This window comes from Aureobasidium subglaciale (assembly GCF_000721755.1).
Source record: "Aureobasidium subglaciale EXF-2481 unplaced genomic scaffold scaffold_0, whole genome shotgun sequence".
NCBI classification, from domain to species: Eukaryota; Fungi; Ascomycota; class Dothideomycetes; order Dothideales; family Saccotheciaceae; genus Aureobasidium; species Aureobasidium subglaciale.
This window is the reverse complement of record NW_013566995.1, coordinates 2,023,439-2,036,500: the sequence shown is the minus strand read 5'-3', so window position 1 is coordinate 2,036,500 and position 13,062 is coordinate 2,023,439. Positions and strand designations below refer to the sequence as shown.

The following is a 13,062-nucleotide window of genomic DNA, read 5'->3' as shown; positions in this document are numbered from 1 at the left end:
AAGAAGAAGAAGAAGAAGAAGAAGAAAGGGGACGAGTAAGGTGTATAGAACAGAGCTTGTTGATGAAGTATGGGTACAAATCCTGACGTTATTGCCTTATTTGTGTGCATATGAGGAGGTTATGAGTATACATTGTTTGACTTCGGTATGCTGATGTTTGTCTCAACGGAATCAAGTGACTACTGATCAGAGGCACTTCGTTATCCTGTTTGTCCCCCCGCTTCTTAGTGTCTTTGAAACATCGCGGTAGTTTAGCCATACGACATTGCTGTATTTCGTCTCCAAGGCTCCAGATTTGTGATTTCTGAACTGGTTCGGTTGAGAATTCTGCTATTTGTCTTACATCATCGAAAGCTATACTGGCTCAATGTGAAACACGCGTCAGTCTCCGATGAGATTGTGCTTGAGCGCTGACGCACTGGCGGACTGTCTGACAGATACTCGCGCTCGAGAATCATCGCTTTCGCCGCGGTGGTATTTCCACTGCCACAACACGCTTACGTTTCCGTGTCCCTGGTTGTGCAACTGGCTGCGCATCTAGTTGTGCATCTGGTCTTTGTGTACTTGAATCGTCAACATGCGGATTGTTGGAGTCGATTGCAGGACCATTGGCGATAAACAGCAAGACTTCATCATGAGTTGGCATATTAGGCAGAAGATAATCCTCCTGTTCTTCTTCATATTCCCTGATAATCCGAGGCCCCTCTGACTGCGACATTTGCGACAACTCTTCCTTGAGTTGTCGCGACGGTGAGTCTAGATCAGGATCCAATTCCGGCTCGGACTCTGAAGGAGGCAATGCCATGAGACCGAATAGATTGTCATTCTCATGCACTGTATCCAAGTCTCCCCATTCAATTTCTCTGGCGGCTCGTTGGACTTCTTCATTGTACCAGCGGATCCTATCTTTGGGTAGCTCGTTGCCTTCTCTATGGTATGTTTGGGGTGGTAATTCGTAATCTGAGTCAGCTTCTGAGTCTGAGTCGTCTAGGGTCCCGCCAGCTTCAATTATCTCGTGAAGTTGGTCTGCCATGTCTGCAAAGACGTAGTAGTTGAATAGTCGAGGTTCTGTTACTGGCAATATCTTTGTTGTGGGTCGCAGTCTTGGTTGGTGGTCTTTGGAAGTTTCCAGATGAGGGCGAGGTGATCGTGGTCTCATCATTGGATCAGTCTCCGGAGTAGGGACAATCTTAGGTCTCTCAGACAAAGACATCTTGAGTCGAGGCTTTGATAGTCCTTGATCTTCGTTGAAGATATTGGAGATAATTATCTTTAGTTCGCGTTATAATAGAGCGATGCAATTTGTCTTGGAAGATCAATGCACTGGTCAAGGAAAATGTACAAGAGCAGTTCAGGTGTTGTTCGTGTTCCAAGAATAAGAAGAATGCTACGGAAACAGGTCACGGTCGAATGAACGTGTTGGTGTTTGGTCGGAGTCAGTCATCAAAAACACCAGCCACGCGCCACACCCCCCAGACGCACGGACACGCACGCCACAAGCTACGCCCAAAACGCGACCATGGATCCAAACCCTCTTAGCCAAGCTGCAGCAATCATCGCCACAAAGGTCGCAAACAAAGAACCCATTGAAGTCCCTCTGCACTGCATCTACTGGAGCGATGGTCACGAACACAGAATACCCAAGACTGCCAACCTCGAGAAACAAGACCCAAGCAGCTACCTTGAAACGCTAAGCAAGAAATATTGTATGTATCGATGAGGAATACTGCCATGGCCATCGAATAACTTTTTATAGCCGAGCTCTACAAGGTCAATCTCAAGTTTACGAGTCTGCCACGCAACTATACGGTCTGGCGAGCCGTGGAGGGCGGCCACGTCTATGTCCACGGCCATCTCAGGGGCAGATTCCGTTCGGCTGAACGGTTCTGTTACCATGTCTGGAGCCTACTGAACAACGAACTCGAGAACTGTAACTGCGAGGTCTGCTCCTGATGGCGAGGGACTGTTTCGGAAGACCAGGTCGGTGACTGGGAAGTGTTATGAGCAGAACTCTCTATGCAAGGCCGTCTGCGTCGGAGAATTTCGTGCACTTCACTAGCTGAGAGAAGGCCTGCAACTCGTGCTGGAGGGACAGACGTATTTCGACATCAAGAAGGGGCAACCGTCTTACTACTTGGAGAAGTGCATACTTGCTACACTGCGTTTAGCATAGTAAAGAACTGTGCAGCTAAGCAGCCAAAGATATCGGGCCGTGATGTCAGTTGGAGGAATTGACTTGAGCACGATAAGAGCAGATGCCTTAGTCAGCAGATTTTTTGGCGTCGACTCTGGGGTACCTCGGCCAAGGTCTTAACAGCACGATGAACAAATCATTTCTCCTTCCTACATACAATCACATCATTTCCGGTCCGGCAGAAGAAGCATCCGAGCTACCATTCTGACAGAGAAGAATGAATCTACCGTCAGTGGATGTTGGTCTGCGCCCGTCCCCATACGTGATATAGTTCACCAGTACATCTCCCTTTGTCGCAAATTCAACCACGATCTTTCCGGTGTCTATCTTAATCGTACCTTCACTTTCGAAAAACCTCAGCCCTTCCTGAACATTCTCGCCGTCTTTCCAAGATTTTTCCGTCGATCGTACAAGATAGGTCCTTCGAACATCGGTCGAAGCGGCAAGCGAATGAGTGCTCTATTTCACTGATCCATCTGGCCAATATGTAACATCGCGTAACTGGACCGGGACGACCGAACCTATGTCATCAGTACAAACGTAGGTAGTGCCAGTCGCGCTCACGGCGCCTTTGGACCATGGTGCAGATAAGGTAGTCCCGAAGCTGTATCCTGGCGGATACTCCAGGATTTCAACAACGCTCATTGAAGACATGCGCCCGTATTTGCAATGCTCGGACAAGAGAAGTTGAAGAGCCACCAGATACTCGACTGCGTTCGAAGCCTTCTGAACGTCGGGGCTTAGGTGTGACGGCAGGTGAAGACCGAACAAGCTTCTGAAGGAGACTTGTCCAGTACTAGAAGAAGCTTAGAGCTGACTAGCATCCGGCTAATTGTTGTACAGGAAGAGGGTAACCTACTCACTACATCTTTGATAGGCTGTCGGATTTTTTCTTGACAAGACCTCCAATGCCACTCGTAGCACGTCAGTAGATCCACGATGGTGTCACTCGAACCACGACTCCACTCTCGGCTCAGTACTCCGTACGGATACTACTCATTCTAGCCATCGGTACACTCCTTTCACCATTGTTAATTCTGCTTACCAACATGGATAATCTCCATTGGCGGAAAAATCAGTGATCGATAGGGAGTCTCGCATGGCATCCTTCACAGGTAGACCAGGGTCTACCCAACATGGCACCATATCACAACATAATCGAGGTCCGAGTTGTCTTGATATAAGTCTCGGACGGCTCCAGACTGAGGAGCCTTACAAGACAATTTTCAACACCTCCCAAGACCAACATGTCGCAGCAAACGATTTCTGCAAAGGGGACTGGCAAAAGCAATGGCGTCAGCAACACGGCCGTTTCTGTTCACGAGCTGGGCGGAGTTGGCAAGAATGAATCTCCTTCAGTTGCAAAGAGCTTGGACCTTGCGGAGCCAGAAGAGACCTCCGACTCACACTTCTCATGGCCTTGGGGTTCCACTGGCAGAAGACCTGATCCTGGCAGTATTGCTACTGTTCGTAGCGTATTCGACGACCCTGCTCTCGCGCCATACTACCTGCCTAAACCTGAGTATGAGAACACTCATCGCTTTGACGTCAACGAACGGTGGACGCACAAAGAGGAAAACGCTCTTCGTCGTAAGATTGACTTGAGAATCTTCCTATGGATCCTGGTCATGTTCTTCGCTCTGAACATTGATCGTGGTAATCTCGGCAATGCAACTGCTGACAATCTACTCGACGACCTGGGCATCACCACCAACGACTACAACAATGCGCAGAACATGTATAGAATTGGCTTCTTGATATCAGAGATTCCGTCACAGGTACTTCTTCCTTGCACATCGTTCTGATCCGACCGCTAAATGATTGCAGATGATTGGCAAAAAAGTCGGGCCAGACAGGTGGATTCCATTTCAGCTTATCGGATGGTCTCTAGCCTCTGGTGGGCAATTTTTCATGCATAACAAGACCGGCTTCTTCTTATGTCGATTTTTCATCGGCCTTTGCATGGGAGGATTCATTCCAGATGCAGTCTTGTATCTCTCGTACTTCTATACTCGAAAGGAGATGCCGATTCGCTTAGCTTTCTTCTGGTTCGTTGACACTATGTCTGGTGTCGTTGCTTCTTTCATCGCTTACGGTGTATTGCATCTTCGCGGAGTCGCGGGTAAGCCTGGTTGGGCATGGCTGTTCCTCATTGAAGCTTTGATATCTCTCATCATTGGGGTGTTGAGCTTCTTCTTCCTCATCCCAGGGCCAACGCAGACGGGCTACTTTACAGAGCGCGAGGAGAAGATTATCGTCAACAAGGTACTCCGAGATGATCCGTCGAAGTCGGACATGCACAACAGAGAGGCGATTTCGCTCAAGATGCTATGGACTAGTCTGAAGGACTATGATCTCTGGCCCGTCTACATCATCGGCATGCTATTCGAGATCCCAGCCTCTCCACCCAAGTCATACTTGTCACTCACTCTCAAAGCACTTGGCTTCGGCACTTTCCACACAACTTTGCTGGGTGTTCCAATTACGGTCTTCGCGGCTATCAACATGCTCTGGGTTACATATCTCACCGAGAAGTTCCATCAAATCGCGCTCATTGGCTTCTTGGCTCAGGTTTGGATCTTGCCGCTACTGATTATCGAATACACATCTGCTGGCAACATCTCTCACTGGGCACAATATGCCGTGCTATTCTTCCTCCTCGGACAACCAGCCACACATGCAGCGCAAGTCGGGTGGTGCTCTCGACTGAGTAATGCTGTTCGGACCAGAGCCGTCAGTGCTGCTATGTACAACATCACCATCCAGCTATCTGGTATTGCGTCCTCGAACATCTATAGAACAGATGACAAGCCTCTCTACAAACGTGGTAATGGCCAACTCATCGCTATTAATATTGCCTCGATGGCTACGTATATCTTGGCCAAGGTGTACTACATGTATCGAAACAAGCAGAAGAGATTGGCGTGGAATGCAATGTCGAAGGAGCAACAAGCTGAGTATCTGAAAACGAGTAAGGATCAGGGCAATAAAAGGCTGGACTTTTTGTTTGAGAGTTGAAAGGCTAGCGAAAAAGTACATAAGATTCTATGTGTGGATGGGGGATAACCTGGTCCGAGCGAAAGAACAAAGGTTGAAAGAACCGAGAGCCTTTCGTATATACATTGTTCCCAACTCTCGTGTAGTATCCCTCTTAATATTGGCCATCCGTTCCGGATGAGGTTGTATCATGTCAGCATCCAGACGCATACGCGGTAAGTTCATGTCAACAGGACAGTCAATCGGAAGCCATCAACCGAATCTCGTGTGTGCCTCGCCTTATCCCAACAGATCGGCCTTCCGCAATGATTCTGCTAGTTCGTACATGCCTCAACAGTCCATGCGAGAGGCCTTTCGCGGAGCACGTCATTTTGACACGGAAAAATTATATGCCTCAGTGATAAGGCCATGTATGCGTATCCATGAAAAGATACATCTGCACAGAGAATTCCTCCCTACAACTTCAGCAACTTCCACTTCCCTCGCACCAAGCATGACTGAAAAATTACCTTCCTTGCCACAGAAGAATATCCTGCTTCTCATCGCCGATGACCTAGGTCATAATTTAGGCTGCTATGGCGCCGCAGTAAAGACCCCAAACATCGATGCCTTTGCAGCTCAAAGCGTCCTCTTCACCCATGCCTTCACCAGCACGGCATCCTGCAGTAACAGCCGCTCAGTCATCTATACAGGCCTACACACGCATCAAAACGGACAATTTGGACTAGCGGGCAAACAACACCATTTCGTCATCTTCGACCAGATCAAGACCTCACCTGCATTCTTCCGCGAGCAGGGGTATTTGACTGCATTGATTGGGAAAATGCATGTGGGGCATGAGAGATCGTATCCTTGGGAAATCAAAGAGGAGAGCGGGAGTCGTGATGGAGCATGGATGGCTGATAGAGCTGGTGGTGTGTTTGAGAGGGCTAAAGAGGAGGAGAGGCCGTTTTTTCTCACGGTGGGATATATTGATCCGCATCGAGCTATGACGAGGTCGGGGTTTGGCAATGACTTGTCTTATGATGCTAGGATCAAGGATGTTGTGTATGAGCCGAAGGACATTGAGGTGCCGGAGTACATCAACAATATTGACGAGACTAGATTCGAATTCTCCGAGTACTATCGCGCCATCAGTCGTTTGGATCAGGGCATAAGTCTTATCCTTGACAAATTGCAGGCTTCGGGGCTCGCTGATGATACTCTGGTCGTCTTCCTCAGCGACAACGGTCCGCCCTTTCTGAACTCAAAGACAACGCTGTACGATGCGGGTATTCATCTGCTGTTCATCGTGCGGAACCCAAAAGCCAGCATCAAAGGCATCGAGAATCCAAACATGATTACCTACGTCGACATCTTCCCTACATTCCAAGACTGGGCCGGGAAAACATACACACCAAACTTAGACGCGCCGCATGCACCAAAGAAACTTGCAGGACAATCATTTCTCCCAATTTTGGAAAAATCATCTCTCCTACCCGAAGATATATGGAAGCACCACATCTTCGGCTCACACACATTCCACGAGTCCACAAACTACTGGCCCACGAGAATTCTACGCACCAGGAGATACAAATACCACCGTAATGTAGCCTGGCGCCTCGATTTTCCCTTCTCGGCTGACCTGTACGGCTCCCTGGCCTGGGACGGCATAAGGCACTCGCAGCCAAAAGGCAAAGAAGCGGACATAAAAGTCGGTCAGCGAAAGCTCCGAGACTACATCTTCCGGCCGCCAGAAGAGCTTTATGATCTTGAGAATGATGTTCTAGAAATCTCAAATTTGGCTAGCAAGGAAGAGTATCGTGAGCTTCTATTGGAGATGAGGAGGAAATTGGAGGAGTGGCAGGAGGAGACGTTGGATCCTTGGTTGTATCGTGATGGGGTCAGTAAGAGATTTATACAGCATCATCTTGATGCTGGAATGATCGTTCCTGAGAGGTTCGATTTGGATCTCGACAACGTGCGCGTTCGAGACTAGAGATGGTTAGACACGTGAGCGGAACGATCGGAGTTTTGTTCAGAGTACCACACGTATCTCAAGATAGATGGTCATAGTTGTTCTCCATACGACACTGTCAGCTCCAGGCAGATTCGTGCATTTGGTTGAAGTGGCAAGTGATTTGCAACTCGCGTTGGATCATTTACGACCTGATCACATAGGACCCCACAGCGTGATACTCTCAACATTGCAAGTGACCGAGTCGGCACCAACAGTCGACGTAACACCAGTGATACTGACGTTTGTCGCGCCATTGTAGTTCCAAGGACTATCAGTACAGAAATTTGTGTCGCCACCGGTAGCAATCTGTCGTTGTCTGTCAATCATCGCATATCTTTGCCACAAGCAAGACCTGACTTACCAAGATCACGTCTTCGAAGATGACCGGACCAAAGTCCCAAGCTTCGTACAATTCTGCTACGAATGGTGCGTCGTTCATGACTTTGTCCGCGATCGGAAATGAATTCGTCGCGGACGCTTCGCCGCAGTTTTTTTCAATCGTGCTAACCCATTCATTTTTGTCCGCGTTGCGGATATTGTTGAAGAACAAGACATCACCCTCGGCAGCACCAAACCCGCCGCCCCATGGAAGACCTTCAATTGTGTCAGTTCCCTTCAAGTAACATCACGTTGAGTGTTCTACGCACTTGGATTGGAACAACACCAACCATTGCCAAACCACCAGCCTCCAGATCTGCCATCGAGGACGTTCTGATACACGCCTGAATTATCGGTAGACTGGAGACCTGGCCACAAGTAATTTGTCGTAGCCTCGTGTATTGCGGGAATTATCATATTGCCAGATTGGCTGATGAATTCTTGTCCCTCTGGAGTTGTAAAGGCGACGAAGTGCCAGTCTTAAGCAAGGGTTATTTCGACGGCTGCAAGCAGCAGGAGAGGCAGTTGCAAAGGCTTCATAATCTTATGTTTGGACCGATGAATGTGTAATGATGAAGATTGGATTAGATGGCGGAGGTTTCAACAAAGTAGAGAAGAGGAATAAGTGTTTGGACATTTATATCTGGCCAGACCATTGTGCCCTAGATCAAGTCCTCGTGTCAAACGTTAAGTATAACGTTGTTTCTCCTTTACGAGGATATACAGCCGTTTGCTCTGCCACGCTATTGTAAAGTAAAAAACTCACAAGAAGCAGTGATTTGCTTGATTCTAGTCATTGGCCATCCAATCTAAATCAAGAGTTAATGGAAATTATCAACAGCTAGGACAAGATGCGATACGACGTCAATCATAATCCATCTGAGGTGCTGATTCATAAGTACATTCTAGCTGCGAATCACACACCGTATAAATGGCATTTGGTATGTAGAGTGCTGGAGTGCCACAAATTGAGGCTGATGTCGAGATAAGATAGAGGATGAGGTGTAAGCGGCGATGAGATTGCTGCGAGTTCGAGAAAGCGACGCCCGCGACTTTTGGCTAGCCCGGAAAAGGGCCCTGTTCCTTTAGCGAGCCACCGTCATTACTCTCCATTGCAACACGGACGACTCTGTTTCTTTCACATGGCCAGATACGGAACTTATCGCACATTATGTCGTGAGCTTTATGTGCGTCTCGACTTATAATCAGACAGCAAAAGCGAGGATACGGTAGTAGTAGCAAAGACGACAAAGGAGAGTCTACCTCGCATGAGAGAACTCCCCTCGGTAAACCCGGGGTACCTCGGCCAACCTCCCCACGACCCGGTCATTAAGTCGAGTCCCCTTCCCGCATGCCTTCCATACGATAAACCACCCAAATATGTCGCTTTCAACGTTCAGTATAAAGGAGCATACTCTGCCATGCTCATATATTCGAGAATATCCTTTGGCGACCGCGGATGATCAGGAAGACACGCTTTATCTCGCAATCAAGCAGTACACGCCGCTTGATAACTTGACACCGCAGAAGGGAGATGTTACAATAATTGTTGCACATGCTAATGGCTTCCCAAAGGTTTGCAAAGAGTCATGTCGTGAGGCTTTGAGGTATGACTGACGTGTTGTCGTTGCAGGAACTATATGAGCCTCTATGGGATGAGATGTACTCGAGATTGAGAGCCAGTGGTATCAAGATCCGCAGCATTTGGATTTCAGATGTAGCACATCAGGGCCAATCAAGTGTCCTCAACGAGGATAAACTCGGAAATGATCGTGAGTTCACATCGGCACATCGTTGTCATTCCATCTAATATGACTAGCATCGTGGTTCGATCACCCTCGAGACCTGTTTCTGATGATCAATCATTTCCGAGACCAGATGCCGCAGCCTCTTGTGGGACTTGGTCACAGTATGGGAGGAGCACATTTGATGCAACTTTCACTGATGCACCCGCGTCTACTGAGTACCTTGATCTTGATTGATCCTGTGGTCTTGCGTGCGACTCACATCAACGCTTACAACCTGGGCCGAATGTCTGCAAAACGAAGAGACAGATGGCCAAGCAGATCAGAAGCACGAAAATCATTCGAGAAATCGCCCATGTTCAAGTCTTGGGACAGACGTGTACTGGATCGCTGGATGGATCATGCTCTACGTGACCTACCGACTAAACTGTACCCAGAAGTCGCGGTATCGTCGACAGTACCCGCAATAGGTGCGGATGTGTCTGGCAGTACGATTTCTCCCGACAGCAAGACGGAGGTGCCGGTCACACTCAAGACGACAAAACATCAAGAGGTCATGACATTTATGCGAGGCAACTTTGTAACGCCGTTGAATCCTGCTCCGGATACAGCACCCAACCCACTGACGCACCCGGATGTGGATACCGTGTTGCCTCCTGTAACGCCGTTCTACCGGGCTGAGAGTTTCCACATCTTCAAACAGCTGCCGTACTTACGACCCTCTGTACTCTATATCTTTGGCACCGAGTCCGACCTCTCGGCACCGAGACTCATAGCTGACAAGCTGGAGGTCACAGGTGTCGGGGTGGGAGGTAGCGGAGGTGTTGCAAAGGAACGAGTCAAGGAGTTCACGATGCAGGGCGGTGGACATTTGATGCCGATGGAGCGCGTAGGTGAGACGGCTGACCAGTGCAGTGGCTGGCTCTTGCAGGAGTTGAAGCGGTGGAAAGACGAGTACATACAGATTGAGGCTCTTCGGGCAGCGACACGGCGAGAAAAGAGAGGTCTGATGTCTGATGGGTTCGTCCAGGCACTGAGTCAGACTGGCAAAGCAAAGTCGAAGCTATAGGTAGTAGATAGGTCAGCAGAATAACAAGTTGCCAAAACAGGAAGTCGCACAGCAATGACGCGTATGGACGGAGATTTGGCGAGGAAAGGCCGACAGACTCACCGCCTCGCAGTCTTTAGTCCCAGTGTGGTTCACCGCCTTTGCATGGTAACGCGATCGCTATAATCAAAGTCGCAACAATTTCCAGACGATAAACTGCGGCCTCCCCGGTGGAGTGACAGTTGCAGTCGCCATCATGGGACGCAAGCCGAACGCGCTGATCCTCGAGTTCTTCGAGAGAGGAGCCAAATTGGCCGACCAGAGTAACAGATACGAGCATAGCTGCAAAAGATGCGGCGAGGTGGTGAGCGGAGACTCGGTCTGTTTGTTGTGTACTGTCGCTGACAAGAGTAATGCAGTTTCCAAAGGGTAGACCGGACAGTTTGACACGTCACTTGTTCGAGAAATGTGCCAACATCACCGACGAGGACCGCTCACGCGCCTTGTGGCAGCCCGCCGACAACTATACCGCCTCTGCCACATCAACACCACAGTCAGACGCCGACCTTCCTCTGATGCCACGCCGCGAGCCCTCGGGACTGGATGCGCTTGCCGAGGTGTCACGTCAGCTGCAAGCCAATGGTCAGCACGAAGAGGCTCTGGTAGCCCAACTGCGACAACACATGGATCAAGAGAAGGACAACGGGCCCATGATGCACACCACAAGCAACCCTGCCGGCTATCCTAGAAAGTCGAGAAAGCGTCGAGCAGAGTCGGATGTTGCTTCACACCGTCAGCACCCGCATACACATGCACATGCACATGCACATCCTCCAGTTGATCCACAACTCCAGCAGGCCGACGACTATTCAACCTTTGTCAACAACTCTCTCGAAGAGACGTCTGCCCACCAATCGCCTCAACCTCAGTCCCAACCGACGTCTCAATCACACCAGTCCCGCCAGCATTCGCAACAGCCACAGCAGCTCCAGACCCATCAGCAACCACACCAACCCGTACAGCCACCTTCCCAGCAACCAGTACACCATCCAATGCAGCAACAAGCACAACTGTCTGCTCAATCCGACGACCAGCTAACACACACCTCACACCACTCGACTCAGACACCCCAACAACAAGCACAAGACACTACGCCACAATCATACGCCGAGCCACCAGCTTTCACCGTCAATCACGGTGGTTTTGGTCTGCTCCAACGCGCAAACAAGAACAAGGTGCGTGGCAGGTTCTCCGAGGAAAGACGTAAACAGGTTCAGACGGTGCGCAAGAAGGGTGCATGTCTTCGCTGCCGCATGTTGAAGAAACCCTGCTCTGAAGGCACTCCCTGTGGCACTTGTCAGAACATCGAAAGCGCAAGGCTGTGGAAGAATGCTTGTATCCGCTCTCGCATCGCCGAAGAGTTTACTCTCTACTCTTCCTCGCTCTTCCACGCCAAAGAACACCACACCGTCATGTCCGCTTTGCAAGGCGTTGAGCCTATGCAATTGCCTGGCAGAATCGAAGTCACTCTCTTTCCCGACACCAACATATACGCAACTTTTCCTGCTCTCATGACGCCTCCCACCGCTCCGTCCCTGATCTTCATGCTTAACTACAGACGTGATCCGGACACGCTGGCCGCTACCTTGGAACGCTACTTGCACATGGTCATTATGCAGTGCATCTCTCGTGAGCCCTCGACCTTCATGCGATCAACACTTGAAGTGGCCACTGAGCTCAGTGTTGATCACAATGATGTTCTTCTCGGAAAGTTGATCAATCTTTGGGCCGCCACAAATATCCTGATCTCGAATGAGCCCATCTGGTCCATCTTCTACGAGCCCAACCATCCACCGGTAATGGAAGCCGTTCATGGCGAGCACGCCGAAGAAAATGCCTCCACGTCACAAGACAAGAGTCACTCGGATCGCAAAGCTTTCTCGCAAGACAGCACAGACTATATCGTCATCTACGCCCAGCTGCAGCATGCCGCTGAGAGATACTGCCAAAAGCAAGCCAAGTTCGTCATGAACGAACTCGAGCGTCGCCTTTTGCAGCGTCAACAGTCATCCTCCTTCCTCACCTTCCTCGCCGCCGTCATCCTTCTTAATTGCGTCGAGCGCATGACAGGGCTATATCACTCCTTCGACCCCACGGGATCTTCCTCCGCGGAGGACATTCACGCTCAACTCACCACCGCAAACGACAATGAAGACCAACATCCCAATCAACCCGTCGCTTCTCCCAGCGAAACCTCCGACCGCCCCGTCGACTGGCTCCTCGAAGACCCACCCTCCCACTACTGGCCCCAAGGCTCCTCCTTCAGCAACATCCTCCACCTTTTACTTCGCATGCGTGGCCTTCCCCCTGCTACACTGGTCCGTCACACAGGCACTCTAGTCGTCATCCCTAGTTCGCACAACAAAGCCTATTCGTCAGAGACTTCTGGTCCTGCCGCAGAGTCACAGTTACAACTCGCTGCTGCGTGGATCGAACGCACGAATGTGTCGGCGTATGATTTGTTGAGGGCTAAAGATAGAGCGATGGGGGAACTTGGGGGTGAGGTGAGGAATTGGGATTTGAGGTTTATTGCTGCTCTGTTGTTGCCTATGAGTGCTTGATATTTGCACTTGTTTTTTTCTTTTTGCTGTTCTTTTTTGCCGTCTTTTGCCGTCTTTTTGCTGTCTTTTGCTGTCTTTCT

The 13,062-nt window shown here is 49.8% G+C and overlaps 7 protein-coding genes across 7 annotated transcripts; 5 read left to right on the top strand and 2 right to left on the bottom strand.

Moving 5' to 3' along the window:
• Positions 1-454: 454 nt before the first annotated feature.
• AUEXF2481DRAFT_25170 (uncharacterized protein) lies at positions 455-1,213 on the bottom strand (the record flags this gene model as incomplete). Its single annotated transcript, XM_013493924.1, has 1 exon — positions 455-1,213. One exon carries the CDS (start codon positions 1,211-1,213, stop codon positions 455-457), a length of 759 nt encoding a protein of 252 aa, XP_013349378.1.
• Positions 1,214-1,519: 306 nt separating this feature from the next.
• AUEXF2481DRAFT_777 (uncharacterized protein) lies at positions 1,520-1,953 on the top strand (the record flags this gene model as incomplete). Its single annotated transcript, XM_013493838.1, has 2 exons — positions 1,520-1,706; positions 1,757-1,953. The coding sequence occupies 2 exons, from the start codon at positions 1,520-1,522 to the stop codon at positions 1,951-1,953; spliced, it is 384 nt and encodes a 127-aa protein (XP_013349292.1).
• A 1,058-nt stretch (positions 1,954-3,011) lies between these two features.
• AUEXF2481DRAFT_84885 (uncharacterized protein) lies at positions 3,012-5,327 on the top strand. The gene is made up of 2 exons (XM_013493923.1): positions 3,012-3,972; positions 4,022-5,327. The coding sequence occupies exons 1-2, from the start codon at positions 3,442-3,444 to the stop codon at positions 5,210-5,212; spliced, it is 1,722 nt and encodes a 573-aa protein (XP_013349377.1). The 5' UTR covers positions 3,012-3,441; the 3' UTR covers positions 5,213-5,327.
• A 357-nt stretch (positions 5,328-5,684) lies between these two features.
• Positions 5,685-7,169, top strand: AUEXF2481DRAFT_775 (uncharacterized protein; the record flags this gene model as incomplete). Its single annotated transcript, XM_013493835.1, has 1 exon — positions 5,685-7,169. The coding sequence occupies one exon, from the start codon at positions 5,685-5,687 to the stop codon at positions 7,167-7,169; it is 1,485 nt and encodes a 494-aa protein (XP_013349289.1).
• A 120-nt stretch (positions 7,170-7,289) lies between these two features.
• AUEXF2481DRAFT_164786 (uncharacterized protein) lies at positions 7,290-8,188 on the bottom strand. The gene is made up of 3 exons (XM_013493922.1): positions 7,838-8,188; positions 7,552-7,784; positions 7,290-7,496 (listed from the first exon to the last, which is right to left on the bottom strand). Exons 1-3 carry the CDS (start codon positions 7,983-7,985, stop codon positions 7,344-7,346), a joined length of 534 nt encoding a protein of 177 aa, XP_013349376.1. The 5' UTR covers positions 7,986-8,188; the 3' UTR covers positions 7,290-7,343.
• Positions 8,189-8,584: 396 nt separating this feature from the next.
• AUEXF2481DRAFT_84883 (uncharacterized protein) lies at positions 8,585-10,476 on the top strand. The gene is made up of 3 exons (XM_013493921.1): positions 8,585-9,143; positions 9,202-9,340; positions 9,388-10,476. Exons 1-3 carry the CDS (start codon positions 8,949-8,951, stop codon positions 10,380-10,382), a joined length of 1,329 nt encoding a protein of 442 aa, XP_013349375.1. The 5' UTR covers positions 8,585-8,948; the 3' UTR covers positions 10,383-10,476.
• Positions 10,477-10,617: 141 nt separating this feature from the next.
• AUEXF2481DRAFT_772 (uncharacterized protein) lies at positions 10,618-12,982 on the top strand (the record flags this gene model as incomplete). Its single annotated transcript, XM_013493833.1, has 2 exons — positions 10,618-10,725; positions 10,781-12,982. 2 exons carry the CDS (start codon positions 10,618-10,620, stop codon positions 12,980-12,982), a joined length of 2,310 nt encoding a protein of 769 aa, XP_013349287.1.
• Positions 12,983-13,062: the final 80 nt, after the last annotated feature.